We start from the raw sequence: 23,963 nt of genomic DNA on the forward strand, positions 1-23,963 counted from the left end.
TTCAGGGCACGCTTGAAACTGTGTATTGGGTATTAGTCTGATGTGTTTGGGTAGGGCATTCCAGAAAATTGGTGCAGCACGAGAGAAGTCTTGGAGGCGGGAATGAGAGGTTCTGATTATGGAGGATATTAAGGTTAGATCATTTGCAGAGCGCAGAGCACGGGAAGGATGGTAGGTGGAGATGAGGGAGGAGATGTATGGAGGGGCAGAGTTGTGGAGAGCTTTATGGGTGAGGGTGAGGAGCTTGAAGTGGATTCTGGATTTGATGGGTAACCAGTGCAGTGACTGGCACAGAGGAGAGACATCGGTATAGCGGCTGGAGAGGAAGATGAGTCTGGCTGCTGCATTCAGGATAGACTGGAGAGGGGAGAGCTTAGACAGAGGAAGACCGATTAGTAGGGAGTTACAGTAGTCAAGACGGGAGTGGATCAGGGCGACAGTCAGAGTCTGAGCAGTGTCAGTGGTGAGAAATGGGCGGATTCTGGAGATGTTTTTGAGATGGAGATGACAGGAGCGTGTAAGAGCTTGGATATAGGGAGTAAAGGATAGATTGGAGTCCAACAAAACCCCCAGACATCGAGCCTGATGCACAGGAGTGATGCTAGTACCACAGACTGAGAGGGAGATGTCGGGTTTAGGTTTGTTAGAGGGAGGAAATACAAGAAGTTCAGTTTTAGAGAGATTAAGTTTGAGAAACAGAGAGGTCATAGTGTTAGAAAGAGCGGATAGGCAGTCACTAGTATTTTGCAGGAAGGCAGGGGAGACGTCACGGGAAGAAGTGTATAACTGGGTGTCATCAGCATAAAGATGGTATTGGAAACCAAACCTGCTGATGGTCTGTCCGATGGGGGCTGTATAGAGGGAGAAGAGGAGGGGACCCAGGACTGATCCCTGGGGAACCCCAACAGTAAGAGGTAGGGGACTGGAAGTAAAGCCAGAGAAGGATACACTGAAGGAGCGGTCAGAGAGGTAGGAAGAGAACCAAGAGAGAGCAGAGTCCTTGAGGCCAAGAGAGCTGAGCATGGAGAGGAGAAGCTGGTGGTCCACAGTGTCAAATGCTGCTGCGAGATCCAGGAGAATCAGCAAGGAGTAGTTTCCTTGTGACTTGGCCTTCAGCAGATCGTTTGACACCTTGGTGAGAGCAGTTTCAGTGGAGTGAAGGGGTCGGAAACCAGACTGTAGAGGGTCAAGAAGAGAGTTATCAGAGAGATAGCGGGTTAGGCGAGAGTAGACAAGACGTTCCAGGAGTTTAGAGATGAAGGGGAGATTGGAGACAGGCCGATAGTTGGCTGCACAGGATGGATCTAAAGAAGGTTTTTTCAGCAGTGGGGTTATAATAGAGTGTTTGAATGAGGAGGGAAAGATACCAGAGGAGAGGGAGAGGTTGAATATTTTGGTGAGGTGAGCAGTGACAGCAGGAGAGAGGGACTGGAGGAGGTGCGAGGGAATAGGGTCACTAGGGCAGGTAGTAGGACGAGAGGAGGAGAGGAGCTTGGAGACTTCTTCCTCTGTCACTGGGTCAAAGGCTGAGAGCGAAGGGGGAGAGGGAAGGGGACCTATGGGAGAAGTAATAGGAGCTATGGGACTTTGGGGCTGGGAGGTGATGTCGGAACGGAGAGTGTCAATTTTGGTTTTAAAGGAGGCCAGGTCTTCAGCGCAGAGGTCAGTAATGGGTGTCTGAACTTTGGGCTTAAGAAGAGAGTTAAAGGTGTTGAAGAGGTGTTTTGGATTGTTGGAGAGGGAAGAGATGAGAGAGGTAAAGTAAGCCTGTTTGGCAAGGTGGAGGGCAGAGTAATAAGATTTGAGGGTGAATTTGTAATGAATGAAATCAGCAGAGGTTCTCGATTTCCTCCACAGACGTTCGGCCGTCCTGGAGCACCGCCGAAGAAAGCGAGTTTCCGGGGTGTGCCAGGGCTGCCGGCATCTGTGGCGGGGTGTGCGGAGAGTAGGGGGAGCTACAGAGTCTAGGGTAGTTTTCAGGGTGTTGTGGTAGTGTTGTGTGGCTGTGTTTGGGCAGGTGAAGGATGAGATTGGGGACAGTGAGGATTGAAGGGAGTCTATGAGTTGAGGAGTGTTAATACCACATAGATTTCTGTATATGTATGGGGTTGGAGTGTCAGGAGTGGGGCAGATGTTGGTAATGGAGAAAGAGAGAAGGTTGTGGTCTGATAGCTCAGATGGATCGTTAGAAAAGTTAGAAACAGAACAGTGGCGGAAGAAGATCAGATCCAGGGAATTCCCACCATTGTGTGTGGGAGAGTTGGTTAGAGGCCAAAGGAGGAGGTTAGAGAGAGAAGCTGAGAGGCAGCAGGGGAGATGGGAATATCAATAGGGATGTTGAAGTCACCCAGAATAAGTGTGGGGACTTCTGTTCATAAGAAATGAGGGAGCCAGGTGGCAAAGTGGTCAAGGAATTGTCGAGGAGAGCCAGGGGGACGGTAGATGACAGTTACTCTAAGGGGGAGTGGGCGGAAGAGTCTGAGGGTGTGAACCTCGAAGGAGGGGAATGAGAGTGAGGGCTCGGGTGAGATTACCTGGAAGGTGCACTGTGGGGAGAGAAGGACCCCAACTCCTCCACCATGCCTACCCTCAGGTCTGGGGGTGTGGGAGAGATGAAAACCACCATAGGATAGAGCAGCAGGGGAAGCAGTGTCCGATGGTTGCAGCCAGGTTTCAGTGAGGGCAAGAAAGGTGAAGGATTTGTTAATGAAGAGATCATGAATCTCAGTGAGTTTGTTACACACTGAGCGAGAGTTCAAGAGGGCGCAGGTGAAGGATGCTGGAGAGACAGAGGAAAGGGAGGACGGCAGACAGTGGTTCTTAGTGAGCTTAAAACAGTTTTTGGATGGAAGTGAAAGAGAAGGATTAGCAGTAAAAGGAAGGAGGACCAGGATTAGGAGAGACATTATGGTTAAATACATAGGTGCAGGAGCAGACTACCTTCTGCTTAACCCCTTATGTACTGCAGTGTGTAAAGCCCCTATTCCACGGGCCGACTGACAGGAGCAAACAAGCGCTATTAGTGCTCGTTTGCTCCTCGTTCCCCACTAGCTGCTGCCGCTGTTCAACCCGTCGGCAGTGAGTGGGTAAGTCTGGGGGGAGGGGGCGCGGGGGGGGTTGCCCATAGCATACAGCAGCGGTCTGCTGCCGCAGCTTATGTTCCACGAAGTGACGGCAGCAGATCGTTGCTGTAGGAGTCGTTTGTCTTTCAACATGTTTGAAAGATAAATGACGCAAAGATTGGCCGACATGAACGATGTTGACTGATTGTTGCCTTCTATTCCACTGGACGATTATCAGCCGTAACGGCCGATAATTATTCTGTAGAATAGGGCCTTAAGTGACCTAAAGTTCAGAAGACAAGGAGATATCTGTTTTACTGCTGGTGCACTGATAACCTCTGACCTCTGCAGGAGCTCTGCACATTTTCCTACTTGATTGGGCAGCTGGAGAACAGAGGTTATCAGTGCAGTGAAGCAAAGATCTGCCTTTTGCTTGTTAACCCTTTTTTTTGTGTTGCAGCATGTAAGTAAACATTGGGTCACTTACACACTGCGGTACACGAGGGGTTATGCAAAAGGACACATGCTCTTACCACGTCGCCTGGGCCCCCTTCCTGTACAGTCCCCATAGCAACTGCCTACCCTGCTTCCATGGTAGCTCCGACACTGGCTTTGGATGTCCAGGCATGATGGGAATTGTAGTTTTGCAACAGCTGGAGGGCCGAAGGTTTCCCATCCCTGCTATAGAAGATTGTTGGAAGAAAAGAAAATCACACCTGGTCCATGTAGTCTGCCATTATTGTTATCTTAGGATTGTGTTCAGTTTTGTTTTGTTTTTTTTTTTTCATTTTTTAAAACACTTCTTTTCTGAACCTTATTAAGTCTTTAAACATATTTAAAGGTTTCGATCATTCTTCACAGTATGGAATCAGGCGAGTTATGTAATTTGTGTAACTCCCATTGACTTTAATGGGAGTTGTGCAAACAGTGGAGCCCACAAGCTAGGCTGTTTATATAAAGCTGCAAGCATTTGCACACATTACACAAACAACATTACTATGCTTTGTAATACTCATATAATTCACAGAAACTGTACCCAACCAACCAACAACTGCATTCATACATACAGGATCCGCAGCAAATTTGATGGCGCAGATTTTATGCTGTGCTCAGTTATTTAATTACATTGATATCAAATCTGCTGCAGATCCTGTACGTGTGAACGCACCCTAAGGGAAGCTTTACACTTTACAGAATTGCAGAGGAATTGTGCCTGCAGCTATAAATAGTGTTATATAGCCCCCAGTACTGTCCCCAGCCATATAAGTTATAGTTCTCAGCGTTACTCATATGGCCCAAAAAATGTACTTTGTAAATGTCCTGCGCTGTATGTAACGTATACCTATGTAGGCATCGGGGTGTTTCTCAGCAGCTAAGTAGTCATGGCTGACGGAAAACAATTTTTGGTTTTCCAGTCTCTTAGCATAGGAGATTGTACCGTCTTGCGGAATAAAATAAAATAAAATTTGATAAATTCCTAAACAGCTAGGACATCACCATTACATTGTACTATAAATAACGTGGTAAGAAGTTAAAAAAATTAAACAAACAGTGACACAGTGTAGTGCGGGCACCAAACAGCCGATCATCAGGTACCATCCCGACGATTAGTGGCTAATTCGCTATTAAGTGGATAACTCATCAGTCTTTTCTGCCCAGAAAACCCCTTTAATGAATGTGGCTAAGGTGTAGGGTTACATGACCTTAACCAGATAGATAATGTGTACAGTATATATATATATTGTAGGGATCTTCCCGGGGGATGGTGTGTTTGGACACAGTTCAGGCAGCAAACTTGGGCTCATAAAACAGCTTTGGGTGTTTATTTGTAGCATAAACGGTCCAGCAACATAAATACAGCAACACCGTGCAGTGAGAATAAACAAAACAAAAAGTCCTGCCCGTCTGGGCGCTTACTAATACAGCAGGTTACCTCTCTGTCACTTCACTTGGCAGGTAATATTGCAGGGTGTGCATAAGCCCCAGCTCCCAGCGAACACACCATGCAGGCTGTTCACTCCTGTCTGAGAGCAAACCAAGGATCCTCTGCAGGGCTTTTCTCTGTCAGGCTTGATTAGGGCCAGAGACACCTGACCCCAAAACCTGACCTGGATTGGGGGGAGGGAATGGCCATCTGCCATTCCATGTAAGTCCAGGCCCGGCAATAATAAATAATAGCTCAGCAGCATAACACTGCTGAGCACAGATGCCTCCTGGACTTACCATCTCACACTCCGTATTAACCTGGGTGAGATGTACACCCCCTCGAGCACTTTTCCCGTGACATGTCCACAATATATATATATATATATATATATATATATATATATATATGTGTGTGTGAATAATGTCAGCAGCTTAGAAAGGAGATATGATGTGGGTGCCAGCGAATAAGCGAATAGAATCTTGACCAGAGATGGACTTAAAAATCAAATGAATACTTCACGGCGCACCAACTTCTTTGATGCAAACAAAGTGTTTATTCCATAAACGTGCAAGGCATAAAGAAGTAGTGCAGCACAGCAAACAGTCACAGACGCGACGTTTCAGCCAATCAATCGCCATTTTCAAGCGTGACCCCACGAAACATCATAGGTGCGTTTCCAGAATTTCAGACCGCCCCCAGTTTCCAGTGTAAAGAAGGTGTTAAGGGAGTATGTATGGTCATACTCCTACAAGTCCTTTGTAAAGTGTCCTTTAAAAAAAAGTCCATTCAAAGTGTCCATATGTGTCAAGTGAAGAAAATAAAACTTCTTTATGGTGCGTTCACACCTACAGGATCTGCAGCTGATTTTCTGCAGCAGATTTCATTTAAATAACTGAACACAGCATCAGATCTGCTGCAGATCCTGTAGGTGTGAATGCACCCTTAGTATATATATATATTCTAAAGTCTTAAAGGGGAACTATCAGCAGGTTAGACAAATCTAAGCTGCTGATAGCCCTTTATTCCGCCTGGGATGCTGAGGAGGAAGATATGTGTGCTACCATCCTTCTCGGTGTTGGTCCTGCACTGTTAGTCGGAGTTATCTTTGCTCCGGAGCACTGTTAGGAGCATGCCGCATCATCCAGCCCACCCCCTATATTGATTATTAGTAGAAGGAGCGAGCCGATGATGTGGCATTGTTCCTAAGAGTGCAATGGAGCGAAGATTACTTTGACTAACAGCACGAAGCCGGCGCTGAGGAGGAAGATAACAGACATAACTACATTCTCAGCATCAGGTGCTATATATTCATCTAACCTGAAAAGAGTTCCCCTTTAAATGTCTCTGCCATCACGGAATATGTAATAATTATGTATACAAAGCAGTGCATAGATATGGTTACATGTATATATGCATGTTGCACTTTAAGGATTCTCCTAAAATAATTGCAAATATTGAAGACTTTGAATATGGCCTTTCTATATTCTATGGACTGCTCGCTCAGGGCATGCACACTGTGCTGTTGGTTTTTATCATGTAAATACTGCACTTCAGCAGTAAACCTAACCATAGAGCTCACATAGCAGGAAGTGGGAACTTATTAAACATTTCCCTTCTAGTTACGTATGTGTTGAAGCGTAAACAACTTTCAGCGCTCTCCCCTTCAAGTTTACAGAAGGGTTTTTTCCAGAAGAAGTTGACGTGACCTCCAGGAGTAACTATTACTTTCCTCTCTGCTGGAATGTATCTGTAAGGGAAGATGTCTTCAGTGCGCTGGAGATCTGCAGCTTTGCTCTCCCTTCTGTTTCTCCTGCCAGCAGTTCACATGAATCCGATACCACCCCTCCATACCAGCAGCCGCAACGTCACCTATAATGTGGTCATGGTGATGAGTGATGCCTTTGTAAGTAACATTACTTCTCCTGTGTCACTAACCATTTTTTATATAGTTTGTTGCCCTTCGCCAAGGCAAAATTCTTCACTGTTCAGTGGCTGCTCCTAAATGTTTGATATTTAACAACATAGCCAGTCTACAGTATGTAACTTGTAAGGAAGGGTAATAATTTCAAGACAAATATGTACATTAGTTTGCCAAGATATATAACATTTTAGTTATGGTTATCACACCCATAATATTTTACTAAGGTTGTGTTTTGTTGTGATGAGATCACTGGAGCTTTTCCTGATCTTCTTCCAGATCAGGAAATTTCCATAAACTACAGTACATACAAAATGCAGCAGAGGGAGCTTTACTGTGCACAAGTGACTAGGCAGTGTATAATACAGAGAGAAGATTAGGGAAAACCAATTCTTGTGATCTTACATTCATGAAACTTCAGGTATCCTTCTCTCTAGTTGCCTCTTAAAATTCACTAGAACTTAGAAGTGCAGGTAAAACACTGTCAGGATGGGTTCACGCGCAACGGATCTGCAGCAGATTTTACACTGTGAGTGTGCAGCGAAATCCTCTGCCGATCCTTCCCTGTCACTTTCAATGAGCTTACATACTTGCAGCAGGATTGTCATCCCTCTGCGAGTATGTAAAAGTCAGCCCATTAACGGGCCGGTACATACATTACTGTGTCCACGCTCTGGCTTGCTTCTGGGCTCCCAGCCCTCAGCGAATCAGTGTGTGGTGTCCTACCATGGGTGTTACTATTATATACACCCTTCGTAAAAGCCTGTACTCATTGTACTTGTGTGGTGATGAAAGTAGTGATAAAGTTTCGCCACTAGATGTCGCTATGTCAGATACTTGTGTTCAGATGCTACACAGCTGAACTGTGTAAAGGGTTATTGTTTCTTTGTGTGTCACATGGGTCTGCGAACCAACATGAATCTGCTCTTCTTCTCTCCTATCACCTCTTCTGTTTGCGTTCTTCACCCACTTACAGCGTACGTTAGTTATGCTAAGGAAGGAAGTAGAGGAAGTGCATGGGTCTTTTGTGTTGGACATTGTAGAGAAAGGACGCAAGCTAGATAGCTCGCTACAGTGGTCCTCTTTGGGCCCTGGCACTCTGCCAGGTCCCCTACTCTAGTCAGCCTTAGCTAGAGCCCCGTAGGGGAAGGAAGCAAGACAGGACACAGCTAATAGTTTTCTCAGTAATGTTACACAACACTATGCAGTGTTAAATCCCTTTCAAGAGAGGACAAGTCAGAGACAACCTCAACCTACGCCGTGGACTAGGAGAATAACAAAGCCAAAGAGCTAGAAATTGATCTAGCTAGAGTAAGTTGCTAAAAGCCTAGGAACTCTATCTTGCAGCATGGTTGTCAGCAGGGAACCCTCAGCATTCTGCTCATCCCAGGTAACAAGGTCTGGGGCTTGTGTCACCCCCTAGGACGGTTCAGCCAAATCTATTGGGCATAAGGTGGTGTGAAGACTAACAAAAGGTCAATACACGGGCACAAGTGTTCTTCTTCTAAGTATTCTTCTACTTCATGCTCCAAAATCCCGGCAGAGCACAGGACTACTTGGGTTGAGACTCTCAAGACATCCTCCTTTCTGCTACTCTGCTTCTCTGTATCACTCACTACACTACTCAGTCAGCACAACTGTACTATACACTGCAGTCCTGTCGCACATTTGGTTGCTGTCTTATCAAGTATTTATCTACAAAGTGTTATCAAGTGTATTATCCAGTGTTTTATCAAGAGAAACACCATAATTGTGTATCCTGCTACCAGCAAGCACTTTTTCAGTAAAACCAGCTTATTTACGGTAAAGAGACTCTGTGATTATTGTCCTCACACTGACACAGCGCAAACCGCAACCTTGGGACATTTCCCTTTCTGTGGGTGTCAGATCCAATAGTGCGGGAGGGTCAATATACCACTCTGGCCATCCCTGATTACACTATAGCAAGGGACCCCGTAGCAGCCGGCAGGACACTGACCACAGGGGAAAACGGTACAACCGGCCATGTAAAATAAAAGCAGGCGTGCCCTCACACCTGTGGGCCCAACAGGCGCTGGCATCCCGATATAACACGTCAAGGTCTGGCTGTATCTCGCCCAACCACCACTGGAGTGGAGTTACACTTTACCACCTGGCAAGTGACTGGCCAATCCTCCGATAAAACATGACATCGGGGGCACACCACAAGTGAGCTGCAAAATTTTGCACATTCCATGAAATTTGATTTTCATTCATACGTGAACGTCATACTTGCTAACAATGAAATACATGTGTGGTGCCTGCTGACATATTCTGCAGCACTGTACATGGGATATTACTCTGATCTGTTCTTGTCCCCATTAGGGGTCTTTGGAGTGTGGGGGGAAACACAGACGGTCAGGTTTGATCCTAGGACTCCCAGTGCTGCAAGGAAGCAATGCCAGCCCCTTTAACAAATAATCCTTCACTATTTAAATATCTCCCATTTCAAACACCGCCACACCAAACCTGACCAATACCACCAAACACCCCCCCCCCCCCAAAAAAAAAAACAGATTTACTGGCAAGTCTGAACAGGAGATGGGGGGCTAAAACATTTAAAACAAAAAAAGGTTGTTTCCTTCCCCCTGCTTCCTGGTGCTTCCCCCCTGCTAGGTGCCGCCCTAGGCACTGGACCACAGGTGCTTAGTGGTAAATACAGCCCTGGCTATAATGCGACAGACAACCTCTAGTCCAAGAAAACACTGGTAAAAACGGGCGAAGGACTTCAGCATGAGAGGAGCGTTTAAAAAATGAGAAAAAGAATAAATATTGATAAAGAACATTTAGGTATTTTATCAGTATTTTTTTTATTAAAAAAATTACTTTTTCACATTTGAGCTGCTCTCATGCTCGTCCATTTTTATCTGTGTTTTCTTGGAGTGGAAGTTATCAGTAGTATTTCTTTGAAATCTGCCTTTCTAAAATCCTACTTTGGTTGCAGTATAGGATTGTTGACAGTTTGTATGTCAAACCATAAAAATTGGTGGTCACTGGTTTCCTTCCTTTTCTTATCTGTCTGTCCCAGACCGTCATGATGACTTGGGTATGACTTGCTTTTGCATCACATGTGTTCCCTGCAGGTGTTCATGTTACCCTGTGCATCTAATAAATAAATGTTCATTCTGTGCTCCCTGAATAACAGAAACACCCACACTGTGCTGCTGAGGGGGTAAAAACACCCACACTGTGCTGCTGAAGGGGTAAAAATACCCACACTGTGCTGCTGAAGGGGTAAAATACCCACACTGCTGCTAAAGGGGTAAAAATACCCACACTGTGCTGCTGAAGGGGTAAAAATACCCACGCTGTGCTGCTGAAGGGGTAAAAACACCCACACTATGCTGCTAAAGTGGTAAAAATACCCACACTGTGCTGCTGAAGGGGTAAAAAAACCCCACACTGTGCTGCTGAAGGGGTAAAAACACCCACACTGTGCTGCTAAAGGGGTAAAAATACCCACGCTGTGCTGCTGAAGGGGTAAAAATACCCACGCTGTGCTGCTGAAGGGGTAAAAATACCCATACTGTGCTGCTGAAGGGTAAAAAAATACCCACACTGTGCTGCTGAAGGGGTAAAAACACCCACACTGTGCTGCTAAAGGGGTAAAAATACCCACACTGTGCTGCTGAAGGGGTAAAAATACCCACACTGTGCTGTTGAAGGGGTAAAAATACCCATACTGTGATGCTGAAGGGTAAAAAAATACCCACACTGTGCTGCTGAAGGGGAAAAAAATATTCACACTGTGTTGCTGAAGGCTAAAAATACCCTGTGGATAAGGGAAAAGTTAATTGTCCCCAGAATGCCCCTTTAACAATCTGTGCTTCCCCAGTGTCCTCCTTATCCCTTCCCCCGCAGCCGCTTAATAGCCTACTCAGACAATCATTGGCTGCGGTGCTGTCCCGCCTCAGTCAGTCAGTGATTGGCTGAGTGGGCTGACACTTTTTTCTCGGGACAAAGTTCTCCGAGATCATGCAGTGGTGTAGTGACTGTTACACCACAATTTTTTACTGAAGGAAAACTACATTTCCAACACCAATATTACCTCTGAAAAACAAAAAAGGGGCTATCCAGCGCTACAAAAACATGACCACTTTTCCCCCTCTCTGATCTCCATTTTAGGTGTTGTTTGTAATTAAGCTCCATTTACTTAAATGGAACTGAGTTTGAAACCCCACCCAATCTGGAGGCAAGAGTGGGGGAAAAGTGGCCATGTTTTTGTAGCGCTGGATAACCGCTTTAACTATAAATGTGGCTACCCAGTTCCACTCACTTGTTTTAGAGCACTGCCCATTCCCAGATACAGATACAAACAAAGAAACAGGTTTGCTCTATGTTTTCCTGTATATGTATATTATACATGTATATTACAACTTCTTTATGTATTTTATATTACAGTACATAGGAGTACACAAATTACAGTACATGTTGGGCAACAATGACGGTTGCACAATATGTCATTCTTACTCATGTCAATCACAAGCAAAACAAAGGTTAACTGTTTAATGACCAGAGGGAATTCAGCAGGAAAGAGATGGGTGTGGTGGAGAATCAGTTACCAAGGCAGATGAAATTGAGGTGTGTTTAGACAGTGTTCAGTCTAGTGCAATTTAAATACTAAATTATGGCTAAGAGAGCAGTCTTGGCTGTATACTACGAGGACCACACATTTCTAAAATTGAAATTTGGAGGTAGTATACTAAATGTAATAGAAGCAATAATAAAGTTGTTCATGCTATTTTTAACATTTTCTATTGTAATAGTAAAGACTGAAAAAAATTTGATTGTTTTGTCTGGAGAAGAAGCAAACAAGTGGGTTGCACAGTACTCTGTTGCCATGGTGTTTTTTTTAATTCCTCACTTTTGTTCTGCAGAGAAAGTATTAATAGCTGCTGCCAGCAGTGCCAGACATAGAGATATTTCAGACATGCGGAATGGATTCCTTACTTCTTTACAAAAATTTACTTACAAAACCATCAACTATGAGCTTTTTCTAAGTTGTAACTTAACCCTTTCCTGCCACTGGGATTTTTAGCACAGGTGTTTTAGTTTTTTCATCCCTGTTTTCCAACACCCATAACATTTGTATCTTTCTATTGAGGGCTTGTTTTTTGCCAGCCAAGTTTTTTGGGGGGGGGTTTTAGCACCATTTTTGTTACTGTACAATTTATGGTCAGCACTACTGGGCACAGAGCAAGAGTCAGTAAGTGCACTTACTAAGTATACAGTTGTGTCCCCAGCAGCCCTGACAGCATGGTAGAATTTTAGTTTATGCTGGACAACCCTTTTAAGTATGATACCAGGCAAATAATGTAAGTAGAACCCACAAAAACAAACTGAAGGCAAGGTAGGCACTACTTCCAATAGACAACCTGTTTATATTGACCTCTCTGCTCACCAACAAACAGTATTTTCAATACAATCCAATATAAAGAAAAGGAGCTGCCCCTACCCTGCTGTATTTCAGTAAAGGAATTTTAAAGAAATACAGAAGGGTGAGTGCTGCTCCTTTTCTTGGGTTGGATATTGGATTCAAATAAGAATATAATGTTTACACTTACATAAAAGATAATTTTTTTTTTTTAAAGGAGATGGCCAAAAGGGAAGGAAAAAGAAGCAGAAAAGGAAAGAAGGAAAGAAAAAGAGAAGAGAAGGGCAAAGTGGTTTGACAATCACATTGTGAGAGATCTTGTGTAAAGGTTACCAGCTAGATGGCTGTATGCCATTATTAAGCCAGAGAACGAAGCAACAGGAGCCATTCAAACATTGTGTTGTAGTAGGTTGTGTATTGGTTGTTGTTAGTTGACTGGAGTTTGTCCTCAAGGTGTCAAGGGCCTCCACCCAAAGTACACATGATGGGCAGACAGTAGTTTTCCAAAGTCTGGAAATAAAGTGCCTCGTTATTTTCCCTGTTGAACCTTGAAAGCATCAAAAGGAGGGTCATTGGAGTGTTTGGTAGGGATAGAACAGTGGATTTCCTCAGGAATAGCTAGGAACTAGGTTGCCCACCAAAGATGTTAATGGCCAGTGCATAACATCAGGTGGAGACAACTTGCCAAGTGCCCCCAGCTTTGAGATAACCACAGTAGAATTGGTGACAGATCAAGACCTCCCACCCTGTGTATTTCAGGAGCCAAAAACTTTTTTGGATCACGTTTTAATATGCAAGAAAGGGGTCTGTGAAGCCTCAGTTGTGAGTCTCAAAACACAGGTATAGCCAGATATCCCTCCAGGGAAGAAAACCTGTTGCCGAGGGGGTGCCTTCCAGTGGGGAGATCACCAAGCCACCCTGATACTTAGCCCCTGAAGTCCCACTCGGTTGTGAGTATTGGGACACAAATAGGGAAATACCAGGGTGCCCCGTTTTGCATCAAAGTCTAAGGCTACGTTCACATTAGCGTTTGACCATCCGGCACCATTCTGTCTACCTTTTCCGTTTTAGAGTAAGCAAAACAGAAACTGTCGGATCCGTTAAAATCCCCATAGATTCCCATGCTATTTTAGTGTGCTCCGTTTGCCCTAATTGTGCTGTTTGCATGCAATCCGTTCAAGATCCGTTTTTTTCAACGGAAGAAAAAATAGTGTTTGCAGTATTCTTTTCGCTTAAAAAACGGATCACGAACGGAAAGTGCACTTCCGTTTTTTTTTTACATTGTAGTCAATGAGGACGGATCTAAAACGGAAGTTATTTCCGTTCACATCCGTTTTTTTCCATCCGTTTTTGCACTGAGCATGCGCAGAAGCAGCAAGAAACCAAAGAAGAAAAATAAACGGATAGAAAAACGGATGCTGACTGATGCAAACTGATGCAAACTGATGTACAAAAGTCAGTATTTTTAATCCAAAATACAAATGGACCATTAAAAAAGATGAACATTTTGCAATCAGTTCGCATCAGTCTGCTCATCAGTTTATGCTCATCCGTTTAATTAATATAGACGGATCCGTTAGAAACAAAGAAAAACGCTAGTGTGGCCGAGCCCTAACTCAGTTGTGAGTATTTCAACATGACAAAGCCAGGCATCCATCCACAGACAGCTGTTTCAGGGTATTGCTCCGCATGAGTGTGGAGCAGGATTATGGCTAACATTAGACCAACAAAACACAGCAATCACTGAGCTCAAAGAAAAAAATCCAATTGAGTTTTCACTTTAGAATCTCCATTGATACATTGCCCCTATAAAATTTGAATTTGTAAGGAAGGGGTCCGTGGAGCCTCAGTTGTGAGTCTCAAAACAAGGGAAGAAAAACCTGTTGCCAAGGGGTGCCTCCCAGTAAGGAGATCACCAGACCACCCTGATACATTGCCCCATTTTAATCAATTTAGGTATGGCATGTTGACAAAATTGTAATTCTGGAGCTGCATATTTTTTATGTTGCCCACTGTGCAGGATTAATATAATGTTAATGGTTAAGGTTAATAGGTTTATATCTAAACTTATTTACATGACAAATGGAAGTGAAGACATAGTTGATTTTATAATATTTTGGATTACTTTTTTTTTTCTTTTTTACATCATATTCCTTAAACTTTTAGCCCCTGAAGGGAACATAAATAAGGAATTTGAACAGAGGAGCAACTGAGTTAGACTTTGACGCAAAAGGGGCCACCCTGGTATTTCCCTATTTATGTCTCAATTCTCGCAACCGAGTGGGACTTAAGGGGCTACGTATCAGGGTGGTTTGGCGATTTTCCCACTGGAAGGCACCCCCTTGGCAACAGGTTTCCTTCCCTGGAGGGATATTTGGCTATTCCCATGTTTTGAGACTTGCAACTGGGGCTCCACTGACCCCATATTTAAATTTATAGGGGGCAGTGTATCAATGAAGACTCTTGAGTGAGTACTTGGATTTTGTTCACTGATCTCCCTGAGCTCAGTGATTGCTGTGTTTTGTTGGTCCACTTTTCATTGCCCCCATTAACCAGAATCCTGCTCCACACTGACGAGGGGCTAATACCCCGAAACAGCTGTCTGTGGATGGATGCATGGCTTTGGTAAAAACTTGTCATGTCGCAATACTCACAACCGAGTTAGGCTTTGACACAAAAGGGGCCACCCTGGTATTTCGCCATTTGTGTCCCAATATTCACAACCGAGTGGGACTAAAGGGGCTACGTATCCGGCTGGTTTGGTGATCTCAGCACTGAAAGGCACCCCTTGGCAACAGATTTCCTTCCCTGGAGGGATATTTGGTTATTCCCGTGTTTTGAGACTCACAACTGAGGCTTCACTGACCTCTTTTTTGCATATATATGTATACCTGAAGGCAACTTAATCATAGGAGTTGAACAGAGGAGCTCTGTTTAGATGTTGGGGTCAATTTTGACCATGGTATCTAGCACAAAGATTGTAATCTTAATCTATAGTCACAAAACCATAGGAAATTGTAATCACCCATGGTAATGTTGCTGCATTTTCCATAGTAATGTAAAGACAAGAAAAACAATTACCGTAATGGCGGACACTAAATTAGCAGTCAGAAGGAAAACACATTTTGCAAGTCAGACGTAACATTTTATGTTTCACTTCATGTAATTCTGCCTAAGTATATAAGTGACAAAAAACAACTTGCGACAATTTTTACCATTGCAGGATGGACGACTGACCATTGCTCAAGAAAATAATCTAGTGGATCTTCCTAATTTAAACTTTCTAAAGCAGCATGGGGCTGTATTCCTGAATGCATACACAAACTCCCCGATTTGCTGTCCTTCTCGTGCAGGTATGCCTTATGTATTATGTACAGCTCATGCAAAGCTTTACAACACCCATTTTATGTAATGCTACTTAATCAAAATATTCAAATATTCTGGTTTGTTTTTGAGCATTGATTATCCCTGAGGATAAAACAGGATATTAAGGAAGACTTTTCATTACTTACGCCCTGCACAAGCACTCCAATAGTGCCGTTGTCGGACACTTCTCTGGGGAAAAAGTTTGAAAAGTTTATAGTCATCTTTAACTTTAAAGTGTGGAACAAGAGCATTTATGCTGTAAAAGTGCTGTAAATGCATTGATATACTGTATTTGCCTCAGTGAGTTAACACTGTTTACAATCTGATTGTACTAAAGGCGTTATCCAGTGTTAGAAAAACATGGCCACTTTTTTTTTTTTTTTTTTTTTACAAAGATAGCATGACTCTTGTCTCCAGTTTAGGCGTGGTTTGCAATTAAAGGGGTTATCCAGTCAAAATCTTTTTCTTTCAAATCATATGGTTTTGGAAAGTGATATAGATTTGTAATTTTTTTCTATTTAAAGTCTATATCTTAAGTCTTCCTATACTTATCAGCTGCTGTGTGTCCTGCAGGAAATATTGTTTTCTTTTCAGTCTGACACAGTGCTCTCTGCTGCCACCTCTGTCCCAGACAGGAGCTGTCCATAGCAGGAAAGGTTTTCCATGGGGATTTGCTACTGCTCTGGACAGTTCCTGTCTCGGACAGAGATGGCAGCAGAGAGCACTGTGTCAGACTGAAAAGAAAACAACATTTCCTCTATGACATACAGCAACTGATAAGTATGGGAAGACTTGAGATTTTAAATAGAAGTAAATTACAAATCTATATAACTTTCTCAAACCATTTGATTTGAAAGAAAAAGATTTAAACTGGTGTACCCCTTTAAACTACACCTGAATTGGAGGCAACAGTCATGCTATCTTTCTAAGAAAGTGGCCATGTTTTTCTACCACTGGATAACGCTTTTAGCACAATCAGATTTTAAATTACAAATCTATATAACTTTCTCAAACCAGTTCATTTGAGATACAAATATTTTTGCAGGATAACCCCTTTAAGCTACCTTCATTTAATGCCAAGGGGCTCTTGGTGGACAATTCTATGTAATAAATGGTCGGCCGTTTAGACAGTTTGTCATGTAATAATACACAACAAAAGTATGCAAAACAGGAGTCCGTGGAGCCTCGGTTGCGAGTCTCAAAACACGGGATAGACAGATATCTCTAGCCTGTTGCCACGGGGTGCCTCCATGATAGGGAGAGCACCACACCACCCTGATAAATAGCCCCTTAAGTCCCACTCGGTTGCGAGTATTGGAACATAAATAGGGAAACACCAGGGTGGCCCCTTTTCGTCAATGTCTAACTCAAGGTGCGAGTATTGTGACATGACAAGGGCTTGCCAAGGCAGGCTTCCATCCACAGACAGCCGTTTCGGGGTTTTTGCCCCTCGTCAGTGTGGAGTAGGATTCTGGCTAGTTGGGGCAATAGCAAATCGACCAACAAAACACAGTTATCACTGAACTCAAGGACAACAGTGAAAAAAATTCCAATGAAGTACTCAATCAAGAGTATCCACTGATGCCCCCAAAAATTTTAATATGCAAAACAGGAGTCCGTGGAGCCTCGGTTGCGATTCTCAAAACACGGGATAGCCAGATATCTCTAGCCTGTTGCCACGGGGTGCCTCCATGATAGGGAGAGCACCACACCACCCTGATAAATAGCCCCTTAAGTCCCACTCGGTTTGGGGGCATCAGTGGAGACTCTTGATTGAGTACTCCATTGGAATTTTTTTCACTGTTCTCCTTGAGTTCTGTGTTTTGTTACACAACAAAAGTAGACCAAACTCATCAAGAAGTAAAGTAGATTGAAAAACCGCCCTCACCACCCTCTCATCATGAAATAATTGAATATATATATATATATATATATATATATATATATCTTGCATTACATAATAATGATAGCATATGAGCTTACTTAGTTATAGGATATGGGCTTGCAGATATATATATCTTAAACTAGGTAAGGTTTTGGGGTTTCATTGTATAATAATGCCATTCAGTATCATGTCAGTCATGTACCATTTGGCCCTTTGAAATAAATTATGCCCAGTGAAAATGGTCTCTGAAAACATATATAACCCACTAAAGAATACAGTGTTCTTTGAAATACTTGGAATTAATTCAAGTTGCTTCAACGGACTGTACTGCTTCACCTCTACTGCCAATCCCATTTGCTAATATATAATTGTAAATAATTATTTTATTCTTAATATTACGTATTATTGATGCGAATCATCCTTGAGAAAACCATGGTGGTACAGGTCACGATACTAGCAATAACCAGTACAAGAACAAGACGACGTTCCAGCTCCCTCTTTTAACAACTCTTAATGTAGTCCATTCAAACAAAAGACAAATCACTCACCAAGTCTTCATTAATAAAAACAAAACAGAAGCCATGAAAGGTTATATACTTATAATATTACTATATGCCTTGTAGAGGGCCATTTTTATTGGACAGCTGCCATTTATTGGCAAGTAACGGCCATTATTTCAACACAAATGGCCATTATAAAATAACAGCTGTTGTTTGTTGTTAAAGGGGTTGGCCACTTTATAGTAAAATAGTCCATTGTACAGTATTAGTAAGTGTACTCTCTGTATATACTGACAGCAGCTCCCTTTGTACCTCATAGAGCTAAAATCAGACTCTCCTCCTCCAGGCTGTGCTGCCCTGCTCTGTGGTGTTTCTGTCCATAAGATGGCTGACATGTAGGAGCATGTGACCATGCCCCGCCCCCAGTGTCCTCCATAGGCATATACAGGCTCATTGGTAGACACTGGGGGGCTGGGCGCGGTCACATGCTCCTCAATGTCGGCCATCTTATGGACAGACTCACCGCAGAGCAGGGGAGTCCAGCCTTGAGCAGGGGAATCTGATATTAGATATAAGTTGCCAACCCCTTTAAATGATGGCAATCCAATACAAACTTCCATTATTTTAAAGGTGTGTAAATATAGTCTTCTAGATACTTCCTTCATGACTTGGTGCAGACAAACAATATAATCTTACCAAGCATCTTACTGCTACAGGTCACCCTATAATTTTCTGATTCTGCTTCATTCTAGCCATGTGGAGTGGTCTATTCCCTCACCTGACAGAGTCTTGGAATAACTACAAGTGCCTAGAGCCTGATTACCCAACATGGATGGACCTTGTTAAACAGAAGGGATATATTACTCAGAAGTTTGGCAAACAAGACTACAGAAGTGGATCTCATTCCTTGAGGTGAGATGAAAACACTTTGAATAGCCTTGAAACACAACTCAATGATTGACACTATCTCCAATAGGTGGCAAAAGCGCTCTTACTTCTGGGGGAGAGCTACTAGGTATATTTATTTCCCGATTGAGCATGGCCTGTAAGACCACCTTAAGGAAACACCTTATTTAGTCTCCCACCCAAAGCCTCTCTGTTAGCCAACCAGAATCTTGGTCTGTACTAAGAGGCAAGAACACAAAACAGCTGTCTATGGATGGGTAACTCCTCCTTCTGGGATAGATTCTGGCTTGGCTAATAATCCCCAGCCGATCTATAAAGGGTCAAGCATTGACCTACAGGGACACTGCTTCCAATAGGGGGCACCAGAGAGCAAGCTTTCTTCCTTCTGGAGGAAGGCTACTTTGTATATAAATAACACAAGTTATATGTACTCCCCAAACAACACAAAAAATACTATTTCTGCTGTGTAAAACAAGATGTTATAGATACAGAGAGGCAACAATGAAAATAATGTGCCTCATTGAAAGGGTTATAAAGGATTAGAAAGTACAGCTACTTTCCTGCGAAAACAGCACCACCCCTGCCTCCAGGTAGTACAGTATGTGGTATTGCAATCAAGCTCCTTTCACTTGGATTTTTACTGTAACTGAAAGAAAGCAGACCTTAAGCGAGAAGTCCCACCAACTTTGAAATCTGCAGGCAGGTGGGGGTGGGTGTAAAAATAACTAATAAGTTAAATCACCCGCCCCCCCCATGCTTCGTAGCAACACCGCCTGGGTCCTATTCACCGCCACGCGTCATCTTCTGCAGGAAACCGGGTTCTTCATGTACCCGGCTCTTGCAGCAGCAACGGCACGGCACGGCTGAGCGATTGCCTGCTTAGCTAGTCAGTGACTGGGGCAGTGTCCTGCCCCAGTCTCTGATTGGCTGAGCGGGCAATTGCTTAGCTGGGATCATGATGTTGCAGCTAGCAGATCTGTAGGATCCTAGCGGTGGTAAACGAGACCCTGCAGCAGTGCTACGAGGCATGGGGGATGGGTGAGTTAACTTGTTAGTTATTTTCACACCCACCCCTGTCTGTTTGCAGATTTTATAGTTGGTGGGACTACTGCTTTAGGCTGGGTTCACACTATGTATATTTGAGGCTGTATTTGTGAGGCTGTATAGCAACCAAAACCAGGAGTGGATTGAAAACACAGAAAGGCTCTGTTCACATAATGTTGTAATTGAGTGGATGGCCATCATTTAATGGCAAATATTTGCTGTTATTTTAAAACAACGGCTGTGGTATTGAAATAATGGCCGTTATTTACTGTTATATGGCGGCCATCCACTCAATTTCAACATTGTGTGAACAGATCCTTTCTGTGTTTTCAATCCACTCCTGGTTTTGGTTGCTATGAGGACCTGACATGAGGACCAAATACTGCCTGAAATATACTGTGTGTGAACCCAGCCTTAAGGTTAAAATGAGTTTAGTTATTAAGAAGTTAAAATAGTGCTTTCAATGTGTTTTAGAGCTTCACAGATTTCATTCAAAGATTTCATCAATTGAATGTTATATATTATGTGTTAGACCAGTGCAAATATAATGGACACTAGACACCAAGAGAAGACTTTCATGATTATTTCAAGGAATCAAAAGGACACATTTTGACCTTAAGTTTTACAGTGAAACTATTAAGCCATCTTAGAGCAGAATAGATAGAATTTTCCTATTTTTCTCAGCTTAATTGAGTATTTTATTATGCAGTTATCTGGAGCTTTGGATGGCACCATTACAACACCTAGATTAAACAGTTAAAGGGGTACTCTAGTGAAAAAAAAATCTTTCAAATAAACTGGTGTCAGAAAGTGCCAGAGATTTGTAATGTACTTTTATTTAAAAAAAATAAATCTTAAAGGACAACTCAGGCGAAATTTTTTTTGGCTTATTTAACACACATTACAAAGTTATATAACTTTGTAATGTGGTTAAATACCCGGTCTGGCCCCCTTCCCCCACTTTCTGACCCCGGAAGTTAAAGAATGTATACATTACCTATTACGGTCGTCACTTTCCTCTTCTCTGGTGTCGGGTGACGTCAGAGCTGGGGGGCGGTCCGGGTCTTCTTCCTCTTCGGCGTCTTCATTGAGAGTGAATGGGAGAGAAAAGGCTGCTGGTGCACATGCGCACCAGCAGCCTTTTCATTGGCTGGAGCGCATCACATGGCTTCCAGCTTGCTCAGCCCTGATTGGCTGAGCTTGCTGGAAGCCATGTGATGCGCTCCAGCCAATGAAAAGGCTGCCGGTGCCCAAGCGCACTGGCAGCCTTTTCTCTCTCATGGACCCGGAAGCAAGAGACATCGCTGGATCGTCACCGGAGGGATGGTGAGTATGGTGTCTGTGTGTGTCTGTGTTTTTTTTTTTTTTGTGGGGGGGGGGGTCCCGCTGGAGTTGTCCTTTAAGTCTTTTAGTACTTATCAGCTGCTGTTTGTCCTTCAGGAAGTGGTGTATTCTTTACAGTCTGACACAGTGCTCTATGCTGCCAACCTGTCTGTGACAGGAACTGTCCAGAGTAGTAGCAATTCCCCATAGAAATATTATCCTGTTCTCCAGACTGGAAATAATACACCACTTCCTGCAGAACATACAGCAGCTGATAAGTAATGGAAGACTTGACATTTTTTAATAGAAATAAATGACATGTCTCTGGAACTTACTATAACAAGTTGATTTAAAAGAAAAACAAATTTGCTGCAGTGCCCTGATGTAGAGTATGGAAAGGATAGGCACCACAACATGGCCACTAGTCCATGTGTTGAAAAAATACTGTAGCAAAAAGAAGGGAGTGAAAACATACATAAGGACTGCACCTTGCAAAAATTTGTGGCTTAAGTTAACTGTGAAAGTAAGAAAGTGTAGTCACTATCTCACTGCTCCTCTGCTGCCCATGGTCTGTATCTGGAGATGACAGGTTCATGTTAAGCACTTTACAGTATGTTGTCAGCTGAGTCAATCTACAATACCTAGTCTGTCTACTTTTAGCAATCGTGTGGAAGCCTGGACCAGGGATGTGCCATTACTCCTTAGACAAGAAGGCCGGCCTGTGATTTCTCTTATTGCCAACAAGACTCAGAATCGCATTATGCAGGAAGACTGGAAAAATGCTGATCTAGCCACCAGCTGGTTAAGAAAACAGGCAGCAAACTCTTCCCAACCGTTCTTTCTATATTTGGGCCTGAACTTGCCGCACCCGTATCCTTCAGTAAACATGGGAGAGAATTTTGGCTCATCGACATTTTTAACTTCTCCTTACTGGCTTCAGAGGGTAAGTTTATTCATCGTTCAATTGAATTGCACATAGCATTTAAATGGGATCTGTCATCTATTCTGACTGTAGTAGAAAATACTTTTAGGGTGCCTTCACACCTACCGGATCCCCAGCGGATTTGACTAAATGAATGAACACAGCATTAAATCCGCACTGTAAAATCCGCTGCGGATCCGGTGTGTGTGAAAGCACCCTTAGGCTATGTTCACATTACATAAACATCCGGCCGTTCCGTGACCCCGGCCGGTACTTAAGTGATCTTTCCGGCTGCGGATCTCTGATGCGGGCGGATCTCTGATGCGGGCGCATCAGCGCGCGCCCGCATCAAAGCTTCCCATAGCCCACAGTGAAGCAAGCGGCCGGAGACGCTTGCTTCACTGTGTGAACTGACAGGTCTTTCTGTGGCCGGAATTCACAGAATTCCGGCCGCAGAAAACTGACATGTCAGTTTTTTCCGGCGCCACATGGGATCCCGGCCGGAGCGTATACGATGTGTGTTCGCTCCAGGTCGGGATCCTATTGCAAATAATTCTATGTTCAACTCCTCAAAACTACGGCCGTAGCTCTGCGGCGAGAACTACGGCCATAGTTTTACGTAGTGTGAACATAGCCCAAGGGTGCGTTCACACGTACAAGATCTGCAGCAGATTTGATGGTGCAGATTTGAATCTGCAGCAGATCTGCAGCAGATTTGATGGCCCAGAGTTGCTTTGCATTGAATCTGCAACTCTAAATCTGTGCCATCAAATCTGCTGCAGATCCTGTACGTGTGAAAGCATCCTAAGGGTAGCCTCACACGTACCGTACCACACCAGATTTTCTGCTGCGGATCCGCAGCGGATTTGACAAAATGAAAATTTTGAAAAAATGAAAAAATCTGCTGCAGATCTGCTACAGATTCTGTATGTGTGAAAGCACTCTAAGGGTAGCTTCACACGTACCGTATCTATCGCACCAGATTTTCTGCTGCGGAGCAGATTTGACAGTGCGAATTTACTTAGTCAAATCTGCTGCGGATCTGCAGCAGAAAATCTGGTGCGTGTGAAGCTACCCTTAGGGTACAAACCCACACACCGTATACACAGCAGATACGCAACAAATACGCAGCAAATACGCAGCAGATTTGTTGGTACAGATTTGATGCTGTGTTCAGTTATTTAGATATAATCTGCTGCGTTTTTGCTGCGTGTTTGCTGCGTATTTGCTGCGTATCGCAGCAGTAAATACGCTGCTTATACGGTGTGTGGGTTTATACCCTAAAAAAGATTTTTTCTTGTATTGTGGGTAAAATATGGAAAAAAATTATAGCTATACATTTTAGCTTTACATTTACAAGATCTCTGGGAAAATTTCTGATTTTTTTTTCTGCTGCACTAAGGAACACTTTTCCATGAGGTGTTTGCTGAATCTTAGGCCTCATCCACACACCAGTTTTTCTATTGGGACCTCAGAAATCTGGATCACTGATGTCCTGGAGAAACCATCAGTCTGGTATCGGTTTTGCATCAGTTTACAAGGCTCCACAAAAATGGATAGGAGGGTAATGAATGGCCACAGGTGGAGCCTGCCTCGGGCTTCCTAAGAAATACTTCAGTAAGAAACGGACAGCGTATGAATGGTGCATCCATGTGTCGTCTGTTAAAAAACCAACTCCTTGACGTCTATTGGAGCTTCAGTTTGCCAAAAACTGAACA

At 43.5% G+C, this 23,963-nt stretch overlaps 1 protein-coding gene across 1 annotated transcript in view; it reads left to right on the forward strand.

Moving 5' to 3' along the window:
* The first annotated feature begins 6,595 nt into the window (after positions 1-6,595).
* ARSK (arylsulfatase family member K) overlaps positions 6,596-23,963 on the forward strand; it is a 35,381-nt gene continuing 18,013 nt past the window's right edge. The window contains exons 1-4 of the mRNA XM_069962938.1: positions 6,596-6,892; positions 15,523-15,652; positions 18,803-18,962; positions 21,984-22,266. Of these exons, the coding sequence (XP_069819039.1) occupies positions 6,749-6,892; positions 15,523-15,652; positions 18,803-18,962; positions 21,984-22,266 (717 nt within the window). The 5' untranslated portion in view covers positions 6,596-6,748. The remainder of the gene's footprint in view (positions 6,893-15,522; positions 15,653-18,802; positions 18,963-21,983; positions 22,267-23,963) is intronic.

The sequence above is a fragment of the Dendropsophus ebraccatus genome, chromosome 3, assembly GCF_027789765.1.
Source record: "Dendropsophus ebraccatus isolate aDenEbr1 chromosome 3, aDenEbr1.pat, whole genome shotgun sequence".
Lineage (NCBI taxonomy): Eukaryota > Metazoa > Chordata > Amphibia > Anura > Hylidae > Dendropsophus > Dendropsophus ebraccatus.